Raw genomic sequence first — 12,753 nt, 5'->3', positions numbered from 1 at the left:
CTAAATAGAACAATCTCATAAGTCAAATGTACTCCTATTTTCACCCGAAAAACAAAACTGACAGATTTTTTTGGACTCACAGAAGATTATAAATTGCTCCTCTGTGTCTTGCTGCCCTCTAGGTCTGGGGTGTCCTTATTGTGTTTTCCATAGCTTCAATGAATTAGCACCTCCAGACCATGGGAGAACAATGCTAAGGCTTCTTTCTCAGAGCCTGATGGCAGAGGTTCCTTCAGCTGAACATATACTGTACACTCATAAATGCATACACGTTATGATAACCTGGGGCACTCCCCTTTAGTGGGAGAGGTAGTTAAGGTAGTATTAGGGACCAACAGAAACAGACCTCTTGTAAGGTGCTCAATGTTATAGATGTGTGTGCATCTGTTACACTTGACCCTAAACAATGTGCACAGGTATTATTAGTTTGTGGTCCCACCATAACACATATGCAATTTCCCCAAAAGCCCACACGCGATCAAATTGTCTGACGGATTTGTTCCATTGGACCTTTGCTGTTGAAAAGTCTGGCCGTGTGTACACAGCATAATATTCTGATCACAGACATTGCAATTTAACATTTTTCCCCAAAAAATCACAAATTAAATCAACCTATGGTGAATTGCTCATTAGTACAATTGTATTCCTTTGTTCATTAATAATTTCACACCACTGATATAAAAATGGTTAACCATGTAGAGCCTCATCTTGCTATTCACTCAGGAACCATCACATTGTCATTCTGTAGAAAAAAAAGATATATACATATGTAAAAATAAATCATAATCCAAATATACATTAGCATATGTGTTATGCTGGGAACCCTACCAAATAATACCTGTGCACCTTATTTAGGGTCAAGTGTGACAGATACACACTCATTCATAACATTAAGGAACCTTAAAAAAAGATTTGTTTCTGTTGGTCTCTAATATTACCTTAACTGACTAAAGGGCAGTGCCTCAGGTTCTCATATGTATGCATTTATGAGTGTACTGTATATATTCAGCTGAAGGAGCCTCTGCCATCAGGCTCTGAGGAAGAAGGAAAACCCTTTGAAACGTGTCAGCCAGGAGGGGCCCTAAGATAGTTCTCCAATTATATGGAGGCTGCTGATTCTGGGGCTTTGAAGGTACAGAAAATCGGCTTTTTAAAGCACACTAATTGTCTCATGCTTGTAAGTAGTTTTTATGATCTCACTTACACATAATAAATACACATAAATATACATTGGATAATACACTAGGCTGGTACGCCCTATGTTTTACATTTTCTGTAACTGTATAAAGTCCTGACTTTGACTTGGCAATAACTTCTTTTGGTTCCTATACAGAAGAGCTCAGGGAGGGGATGAGAAAAGCAGTGCAAGCAGCCAATCATGATAAAAAGGAGTGTGGGGGACATGCCTGTAGGTAAAATTGAAATTGTAGCAGAAAAAAATTAAGTCACCCCCCCCCCCCCCCCTGCTAGGCAGAACCATGCTCAGTGGCAAAGATGCATAAACCTTTGGACTGGATGGATAGGAATACAAAGTGTTTTGGGAGGCTCTGGTATATGTATTTCACCTGTGTATTTAGTTATTTACCTGGAATTTAGTATTAAATGAGAGCACATAAGTGGTTTACATTTGAAATTTATTTTTAAATACCAATCAAACTCCATATCGGGTATTTTTCATGTTAATTACTCATTCCCAAATGTCCTGGAAGATCTGAGTTCTCTAAGCTCCTTTTACAAATGTTTATGGCGTATGACTTTTTAAATGGACAAATTGCAGTAGTACATTTGTAATAATGCCCTCTGTTACAGGTTATATGGAATCTCTAAACATATCAATAGTCAATGAATAAAGTAATGAACTATTGTCAGTAACAGCACTTCCTTTTTAAGGCTGGCAACACTTAAGCTGGCCATAGTTAAATTTATTTATTTTTTTGTTCAGCCAGTGGGCAAGATGGATAGAAGAATTCTCCCCACTCGGACATTGCATGCTAACAGCAGAACTTTATGCTGTCAGAATACACCGATCAGCAGCTGCGTAATAAAAACATCCTTGCCATTCGGAAGCTTCCCTCCAACCAATTTGCCTATTATTTTATATATACTGTGATTCTGTACTTGCCAAATATGCTTCAGAAATCTCCCACCACTGAGTCTGTCTGCAACCATTTTAACTGTGGGCAGCTGAAGCTGCTGCCTGTTCACTTCCTGGGTTTATACAGACACACAGAGGCACACCTCCAGCTCTGCAGGCGTACAGCTCTCATTGGCCCTCTTATGACGCACCCCCCCTCCTTTACTGGCAAACTCTCACGAGAGTGAGATAGAGAGCTGTGCTTGATGTCATAAGCCTAGGCTAATTACCAGACAAAAAACAGGAAGTGGGCTGTATAAGGTATTTACTGGAAGAGAAAAAAAATGTTTTACTATTCAAAGTTAAAACAACAAGGGCAGAGGATTTAAAGCGGTTCTTCACCCTAAAGGGGAAGTTCCGCTAATCTGATCCCTCCCCCCCCTCCGGTGCCACAATCGGCACCTTTCAGGGGGGAGGGGGTGCAGTTACCTGGATAATCCAGGTAACTGCACCCACTTCCGGCCAGACCGCTGCAGACCCCCGCAGACGCCCCCCCCCCCCCCCCCGTTGTGTTCTGGGAAACACACAGTTCCCAGAGACACAGCGGGGGACCATAAGATACGCGCAGCGCGACTCGCGCATGCGCAGTAGGGAACCGGGCAGTGAAGCTGTAATGCTTCACTTCCCGATTCCCTGACAGAGGATGGCGGCGGGGGCAGCAGCGAGAAGAGCGATCGCTCGTCACCTGCCGCCGACAACGCTGGACCCTGGGACAGGTAAGTGTGATTTTATTAAAAGTCAGCAGCTGCAATATTAGTATTTTTATTTTAGGTGCAGAACCGCTTTAATAGATGGAAAGATGAAATAATGACTGAAGTTCCGATTCCAGTCACTGTCTCTCAGCTACCTTCTGTGCACATTTCTTCATTTAGCCCAGGGATCCTCAAACTACGGCCCTCCAGCTGTTGCGGAACTACACATCCCATGAGGCATTGTAAAACTCTGACATTCACAGACATGGCTAGGCATGATGGGAATTGTAGTTCCTGAACAACTGGAGGGCCGTAGTTTGAAGACCCATGATTTAGCCATTAGGTTTCCTAGCAGGACTATCACATAGATGGCCCAATGACCAACCAAAGGAACTCACAAGAGAATAGCTTAAAATTGTCAGCTTGTAAAATGAATTGGTGTTATTTGCAGGTTCTCCTGGTAAGAAACTGCAATAGATTTACCCAATAAATATTAGCTTAAGAAAATTGCATACATATGATGCCAAACTGAAAAAATCGATTTAAAGTTCACACATACTTTAGGATTTGTAGGGAAAAAATATAAGAATGGAATAAACAATCTGAGCATGTGTAATGGGAAATCAGAGAATAACAATTACATTTTATTTTGTGTTGCTTTAAATAGATCAAATTGTATAGTCCCCCTTTCCCCATAAATAAATGCAAAGTGAAAGGAAAAAAAAAAAACATAAAAGGAAAAAAGTAAAAGTTAAGTTTTTCAAACTATGGCTTTCAAACACTTTCATTTGTAAAGTGAATTATTGCTGGGCAGTCTCCCAGGATCCTGCCTAACCCTGAGCAGCCTACATTTCATGAGAAGTGGCTCAAGTCGAGTGGAAAGCTAAGTATTTTTACTTTTTCCTTTAAATGTTTTATTTTTCTTTACTTATTGTTTCTTATTGAAGGGGCGATTCCAAAAGCTGTTATTTGTTTTAACAATATTGCTGTAAATAGGGATGAGTAAACCAATTTGCTGAGGTAAGGCTCCAATCCAGACCAAGCAACCATGGACCGATACATAAAACCACTGCTTTTTTTTTTCTTCTCTAAATGGTATTTTCAAGAACTACAAAAAGACTGTACATGTTCAAACTGTCACACATTATACCCTCAACTTTGAGTATGTCTTTTAGGAAAGGGGGCAAAAAAAGTGCCCATTTGTGAACCATGAGTCATTGAGGATAAACAACATACATTTTAAAATAACTGTCCGCACTGAAGACAGGTGACATGCTAAGCATACCCTGATGGGTGGATATATGATATATTAAACCCTTTACTTACTCATCCCTATGCAATTAAAAAATACATATACATAAACACTGACACACTCTAAGCCCTTGTTCACACGGTCAGAAATTCCGATGGAAAATGTCCGATCGGACCATGTTGTCGGATAATCCGACCGTGTGTGGGCTCCATCGTACTTTTTCCATTGGAATGTCCGACCAAGAAAGTTTGAGAGCTGGATTTAAAATTTTTCGACAACATGATCCGATCGGACTTTGTCCGATCATTTGTAGAGAATTTCGACCGGACAAAGTGCCATGCATGCTCAGATCAAATTACGAGACCAAAGCTATTGGCTACTAGCCTGAACATAGTCCCGTCGTAACGAACGAACGTCATCCCGCTCTGAACGATCGGATTTTCCGACAACTTTGTCCGACTGTGTGTATGCAACACCAGTTTCGGACAAAATCCGTTGGAAAAAATCTGACGGATTTTGTTGTCCAAATGTCCGACCGTGTGTACAAGGGCTTACACTTCCCTTTCTTTCTAGAACTTTAAAGCATCTGTTCCCCTAACACTTTATATTCCTGATATGTGCCTGCTGCACCATGTACTTGTATGAACAAGTTACCTGTTCTCTTTGTATTGCTTCCTTTATGTGAAATCCCTAGTGTTCCTGCTAGTCCCCTTGCTGTCCTATTAAAAACTGACCACACTAAGCAGGATATGGTCGGTTCTCTAGCTATGTTGGGAACTCAGTGTACTCTGCTCCAATGATCAGGCTTGTCCTGACACACCCCCACTGCACATCCTTTCACTGGGAAGCTCAGTGTGCTGCTGCTTCTCTTCCTCCAGCTCTTACTGTATGCAGCTGAGAAAAGAGGGAATGTGATCACTTATAAAAATTCATAATATTTATTTGTATTTCTATACAAAAAATTTTTCCCTTAATTCCTATTTTAAATTGAATGGGCTGTTTTACAAGGTGACTGTTTACAATCAATTTAAAATGTAACCCCACTTTTGTAGACAGAAATGTACATTGCTATGATTTTAACAAACTTTGTAGCAGATTGCCTTTTCTACTTTGAAGAAAAAGCTGTACGTGTTTACCAAGTCCCAGTTTATTTAAAATAGTATTTATGATATGTTAGGGATGAGGACAAGAAAATATCCATAATGATCCTATTAAAGGTTTTCACCAAAATACTAAATGAATCACTAATTATTTATTTTGTTCATGCATTCATTCAATTGCAAACAATTGTACCAGGTATCACAGATGTTATTTAATGAAAAGGGAAACAACAACAAATTGTCAGTTCCAAACATGATGTAGTTGAAATTCTGTATCAATTTGATGGGCTATTTGTAAAGGAAATTATTTATTCACGCATTTCTAATTCTATGAGAATTTATGAGATTGTTGTCAGAATATTACCAAACCAACCAATGCTTTGTGTGACTGATGCTGGCAAAGATAACAGTGTTTAAAGTTGTCTTTTTAAATAAGAAATGCCTAATGCCTGTATAGATCAACAGCAATGAAAAGAACCACTCATTTGCTTCTGTATTTTCCAGATCACACAGCACTTCCATTCCCTTAATTGAACGGACGTTTACAACATTTCCCTCATTCAGCTCGGTGGGGGAATGGCTGCAGGCCATTGAAATGGAGAGATACAAAGATAATTTTACAGCAGCAGGATATTGCTACCTGGAGTCAGTGGCCAGGATGACAGTTCAGTAAGTTGTGTGTGCTTATTTTGACATCTGCTGTTTTACTCATTGTGGGATGTGATGGGGTAATGTAAGAATGCTGGGTAATGTAAGCCCTTGTACACACGGTCGGAGAATCTGTCAGATAATCCGACTGTGTGTGGTATGCATCAGACTGATTCCGTCCGAATCTCCGTCCGACCCAATTTTCCAACATGTTGGAAAGATTTCCCGACCAACTGGGCCGGTCGGACCTAATCCGATCATGTGTAACGAAGTTTGATCGGACCAAGTGCCACGCATGCTCAGATCAAATTCCTACATCAAAGCTATTGGCTACTAGCCTGAATGTAGTCCCATCGTAACTAAATTACGTCACCGCGTTCTTGGCAACCGCTAAATCAGACAACTTGGCCCGACCGTGTGTATGCAACAGTTTCGGACACAATCCGTCGGACTAAATCCGACAGACAAAATCCGACGGATTTGGTTGCCAAAATCTCTGACCGTGTGTACGTGGGCTTAGAATGCTAGCATGGGGCATTACAAATTTAGATGATTTCAATTTACCCTTTTGTAGATGACTTATCCTATGTCAATCAAATAGAAAGGAAACACTAAAATGAAATACTTTGAAATATCACCACATACCGTAATCCAGAAAACATTGACAAGTATTCAAACACCTAAAATACTTTTACCCTTTAACTGCTTTTTAGCTGCAAGCTGGGGGGTTGTTGTTGCATGGTACACTTTTCTTTCCACAGTTAAAGTAACACAGTTTAAAGTATACTCATGCTGCCATTCCTGGTCTCCTTTGGAGGAAATTGTTATGGCTGTTATGTTGCCCACTGTCTTCAACACTTTGAATCACTGACCAGGAACAGACATGCATTATCAACCAGAGGAATGTCCTTATCTACATACTTGTTCCAAGTTAGTGACTTAAATATTATAACAAGCAGGTAAGTGCCTAATTGTGACAGGTATACATTAAAGCAGAGTTCCAGCCTGTATAAAAAGAATAAATGAAAGTCAGCAGCTACAAATACTGTAGCTGCTGACTTTTAACTCTTATCTGTCTAGGTATCAAGCAATGTTGGCACCCCTAGCCGATTTGCCCATCGGCTTCAGGTGCATCCTTACTAAGCATCCTTGCGACTTCACAGCCTGTTTCCTACTGTGCATGCTTGAGTCGCTCTGTGGTTTCTGAATGGTCCTGCTGTCTTCTGTGACTTGTGTGTCTCCCAGAATGCAGTGAGGGGCTGCAAATTTTGTAGATCACCGCGATTGTTGTGCGGCAATCTTAAAGTGGGAGCAGGTACCTGGTTTTGACAGGAATCCACTTCCCCCTACCCCCCCCCAAAAAAAGGGCAAATGAGGGGTGGAGGGCGCGAACAACTGGAGCTTCTTTTGGATAGAGCTGCCTTGAAAAGGTATTCATACCCCTTGAAATTTTCCACATTTTGTCATGTTACAACCCAAACTTTAAGGCCGCGTACACACGCGGGGACTGTTCGCCCAACTTTGTCCGCTGAACAGTGTTTCGGCAAACAGTCCGCTCGTGTGTGGGCTTTCAGCGGACAGTTTCAGCGAACAGTCCGCTGAACAAGGTTTTTCGGAATTTCCGAAAAACTGTCCGCTGAAACCTTGTTTCAGCGAACAGTTCCCTCGTGTGTAGGCTTGTTCGACAAACTAAGTTCCGCGCATGCTCAGAAAGGCTTTACACGCCGAAAGTTATAATGCAGTGTATAGGACGTCGTATTTTTCGTCCCGTCGTACGTGCCGTTCACGTCATCGCGCACGGTTTCAGCAAACTGTTCGTACGTCGTGTGTGGCCATGTCCGTCCATGCTAATTTTGAGCGGACTGTTTGCCGAAACTGTTTGACGGACAAAGTTGGGCGAACAGTCCCCGCGTGTGTACGCGGCCTAAATGTATTTTATTGGGATTTCATGTGGTGGACCAACACAAAATGGCACATTATTGTGAAGTGGAAGGAAAATGATAAATGGTTTTCAAATTTGTTTACATATAAATATGTGAAAAGTGTGGCGTGAATTTGTATTCAGCCCCCTTTACTCTGATACCCCTAACTAAAATCGAGTTGAACCAATTGCCTTCAAAAGTCACCTAATTAGTAAATATAGTCCATCGGTGTGTAATTTAATCTCAGTATAAATGCAGCTGTTCGGTGAAGCCCTCAGAGGTTTGTTAGCGAACGTTAGCGAACAAACAGCATCATGAAGGACAAGGAACACACCAGACAGGTCAGGGATAAAGTTGTGGAGAGGTTTAAAGCAGGGATAGGTTATAAAAAGAATATCCCAAGCTTTGAACATCTCATGGAGCACTGTTAAATCCATCATCCAAAAATGGAAAGAGTATGGCACAACTGCAAACCTACCAAGACATGACCATCAACCTAAACTGACAGGCTGGGCAAGGAGAGCCTTAAGAAGAGAAGCATAGTTACATAGTTAGTCAGGTTGAAAAAAGACACAAGTTCATCTAGTTCAACCATAAAAAAAAAAAACATACAATCACATATACCCAATCCTATCCAAAGGAAGGCAAAAAGAACTCCAGAAAAGCAGGGTACAATTTGCTACAGCAGGGGAAAAAATCCTTCCTGATTCCAGAGAAGCAATTGGATTTTGCCAGGGCAAACTTTACCTATAAATGTTAGTACCCAGTTATATTATGTACATTTAGGAAATAATCCAGGCCTTTCTTAAATCAATCTACTGAGCTGGCCAGATCCACCTCTGGAGGGAGTCTATTCCACATTTTTACAGCGTTTACTGTGAAGAAACCTTTCCATATTTGAAGATTAAATCTCTTTTCCACTAGACGTAAAGAGTGCTCCCTTGTACTCATTGTTGACCGTAAAGTGAATAACTCAATACCAAGCTCACTATATGGACCCCTTATATATTTATACATGGCGATCCTTTCCCCTGAATGAATAAATTCAGTTCCTCTAATCTTTCTTTATAGCTGAGCTCCTCCATGCCTCTTATCAGTTTGTTTGCCCTTCTTTGCACTTTCTCCAGTTCCCCGATATCCTTTTTGAGAACTGGTGCCCAAAACAGAACTGCATATTCCAGATGAGACAAAAAAGACACCACTTGCTCCCATCTATAGCTGGCTATCGCCGTAAGAAGCATTGGAAAGCTAACAACAGGTACAAACAAGGCCAAGGGAAAAAACCAAGCTTAACTTACCACCAGCCCGCAGACAACCAAATAACCTGTCTAACAGTATGCGTTAAAAGCAGGGGTTTAGTCTGCACAAATTTGCAAATGCATGCATAAGCCACAGAGCCTCGTCAAGGTACCCTGGTATCTGTGGTACCTAACACTAATTTATAAGTGTCCCCACAGTGGAGGAACATGCATTCTGATGGATAGGTGAGAGCAGGTGGACTGAAGGGGAGCCACCCTTCTTAAAGGTATAGGGGCACACTGAACACCCAGCATATAGCACAATGGCTGCAAAGTTGTCAGTGCATTGCCTGACCAAAAAACACGACAGTGATACAAAAAAGACACCCCATGTTCCCATCTATAGCTGGTTATCGCAGTAAGAAGCAATGGAAGGCTAACAACAGGTACAAAAAAGGCCAGATGAGGTCTTACTAATGATTTGTACAGGGGCAAAATTATATCTATCTCTCTGGAGTCCATACCTCTCTTAATACAAGAAAGGACTTTGCTTGCTTTGGAAACCATAGCTTGGCATTGCATGATATTATTGAGCTTATGATCTACCAAAACCCCCAGATCCTTTTCCACCATTGATTCCCACAGTGGTACACCCCCTAGTATGTATGATGTATATTCTTAGCCTTAGCTTGTAATTTGGAGACATCCTGTAAGGATGTTATTCCACTGCATAGCTTAGTGTCATCTGCAAAGACAAAAATGTTACTTTTAATCCCAGACCCAATATCTTTTATAAAGGTATAAAAAGGAAGGGTCCCAGCACTGAACCTTGGGATTCACCACTGATAACCTTAGACTATACAGAGTAAGAATAATTAACCACTACTAGTTTTCTATCCATTTACAAACTATTTCCAAGCGTGTAGACTTTACCTTACACATGAGCCATGTAAGGTAAAGTATATGCTAGAGGCACATGACAACTCTGGAGGAGCTGCAGAGATCCACAACTCAGGTGGGAGTATACGTCCACAGGACAACTATGAGTCGTACACTACACAAATCTATCCTTTATGGAAGAGTGGCAAGAAGAAAGCCATTGTTGAAAAAAAGTCCCATTTGCAGTTTGCAAAAAGCCAAGTAGGGGACACAGCAAATATGTGGAAGAAGGTGCTCTGGTCAAATGAGACCAACATTTAACTTTTTGGCCTAAAAACAGAAGATTATGTGTGGCAGAAAACTAACACTGAACACACCATCCCCACCGTGAAACATGGTGGTGGCAGCATCATGTTGTGGAATTGCTTTTCTTCAGCAAGGACAGGGAAGCTGGTCAGAGTTGATGGGGAGATGGATGGAGACAAATACAGGGCAATCTTAAAAGCAAACCTGTTAGACTTTGCAAAAGACTTGAGACTGGGGCAGATGTTCACATTCCAGCAAGACAACAACTATAAACATAAGGCAAGAGATACAATGGAATGGTTTAGTTTAAAGCATATTCATGTGTTAGAATGGCCCAGTCAAAGACCAGACCTAAATTCAATTGAGAATCTGTGGCAAGACTTGAAAATTGCTCTCCATCCAACCTGGCAGAGCTTGAGCTATTTTGCAAAGAAGAATGGGCAAAAATGTCACTCTCTAGATGTGTAAAGCTGGTAGAGACATCCCCAAAAAGACTTGCAGCTGTAATTGCAGTCAAAGGTGGTTCTACAAGGTATTGACCCAGGGGGGCTGAATACAAATGCACACCACACTTTTCAGATATTTATTTGTAAAAAAAAATTAAACCATTTATAATTTTCCTCCCACTTCACAATAATGTGCCACTTTGTGTTGTTCTATCACATAAAATCCCAATAAAATACATTTACATTTTTGTTGTGTCATCACAAAATATGGAAAATGTTAAGGGTATGAATACTTTTTCAAAGCACTATATAGGATAAAATTACACCCACAAGGATTACACTTAAGGGTCAAATTTGGAAGGCAAGGAACTGTAGTAAGTGACTGGCCTGTGCCATAAAAGTAAATAAATGTAATAGGACTGAGCAAAGGTATATTATACATTATAATAACCAATCCGAATTTTTGCTTTACCAGTCATAATATAAAAAACTGAAATATGACTGGTCACTGTAAAAAAAAAACTACAATTGATTTATTCTTGTTTTTTTTAGAGAAAAATATGTAACAGACTTTCTTTCTTCTTGAGATGTTTGAGCCTGGAAATATCTGATTAAATAAAGACAATCAACATTTTGTCAGTGTTATATTTATCTGTATATTGACATGCAGTCTACCTGTGGTGCTGATTATCTTGCAATTGCAATTGTATGACTCTCTACATATTACACAAGTTGACGATTAATATATTCAGGCAAATAACAAAAAAAATCAGTTTGATGATTTGTTCTACTTGCAAATCAATTTGTTAATCTTTAATCCTGGACATATTTGTATCTGTGTCTTTTACTCATGATGCATTTCCAATTTATATACATAATTCTGAACATAAATACTGGCATGCCCAGGCTTCAACTCTTCCACATTTGTTGAAAAAAGACATGATGCCATATAAAACAACAAATACATTAAGCAAGGGAAATTTACCTTTGTCAGATTAAATGTGCTCATTGAAGTGTCACTAGTAATCGCTTGCTTTTTCTGCAAACACTAATACTCTTTCCATTGCTACCACACTATGGCAAACAACGCCAACTCCAAAAAATAACAGCAGTATGGGATTGGCATGAAGGTTGCTAGAGGACTTTCAAAGCACTGCAATGATGTATATTTTAACATGCAAGATAAATGATCAACCTCCCCTCAAATTGAATTTGTCATTTTGAATAGCAGGCTTCCTTAACCTCCCTGGCGGTACGATTATTTCGGATTTTAGGTGCTAAAAGCGGTACCATTATTTTGCATGAAAATTTGGCGTTTTATATTGTAGTCCTGTAATTCTTAGGAATAACTCTCTTAAATCTGTCCAAACCAGAGTCTAGCAGACATCCCGGGTATGATAAAGTTTGAAAAATGAAATCATAAATTATAATATAATAAATAACTATAAATAATTGTACCAAATAATAATATAACAATAATAAAAATTATTCAATAATGTAACCAAATCAAAAACACTGAAATTTGCTCAGTTGCAGAATTGTCGCTGTCATTACTTTTCAGTATTTGATGACGGATCTCCCCACAAATTGCTATCGCTCAATTCTGCAAGTGATTCTAATTTATTATCGCTGTTTTCTAGCTGGTCTAAAACCATTTTTGATGTAAAGTGACAGTTTGGTTGCTATGGACAATCTCCAGTTTCCAGGCAGAAAGAACAGTTTTTATTATATAAAACTGCATGCAGAGCACTGGGCAGACCACTAGGGACAAAGGGAATGTGAAATATTTACATACAGCAATGTAATCTGTAAGATTACATTATACTGTATGTATACTGTGTGTTTCACTTTTTGAATTTGGCGCCGATCTCCGTCCCCGTGCGTCGCAACGCTCGCAGGGAATGGAGATTGGCTCTGTGATAGATGGAGCGAGACACGGCTCGCTCGTACAGCGGGGAGACAACGCTGGATCCAAGGGAGAAGGTAAGTAAACATCCTCCTGGATCCAGCGATGCAGTCCCGAGTCTGGCTCGGGGTTACCGCTTTTGGTATAAAAATTCCACCCGAGCCAGACTCGGGAATACCGTCGGGGGGTTAAGACTTGAAAATGGACCAGTAGATATAGGATATGTTGGG

The 12,753-nt window shown here is 40.2% G+C and overlaps 1 protein-coding gene across 1 annotated transcript in view; it reads left to right on the top strand.

Annotated features, from left to right (window-relative positions):
- Nucleotides 1–12,753, top strand: part of EPHA10 (EPH receptor A10) — a 943,825-nt gene that overhangs the window by 918,338 nt on the left and 12,734 nt on the right. Inside the window, exon 16 of the mRNA XM_077481808.1 lies at nucleotides 5,683–5,847. Coding sequence (XP_077337934.1) covers nucleotides 5,683–5,847 — 165 coding nt within the window. The remainder of the gene's footprint in view (nucleotides 1–5,682; nucleotides 5,848–12,753) is intronic.

This window comes from Lithobates pipiens, unplaced genomic scaffold (genome assembly GCF_037356315.1).
Source record: "Lithobates pipiens isolate NorthernLeopardFrog02 unplaced genomic scaffold, aLitPip1_a1.2 Scaffold_16, whole genome shotgun sequence".
NCBI lineage: Eukaryota > Metazoa > Chordata > Amphibia > Anura > Ranidae > Lithobates > Lithobates pipiens.
This window is presented reverse-complemented; position numbering and strand designations above follow the sequence as displayed.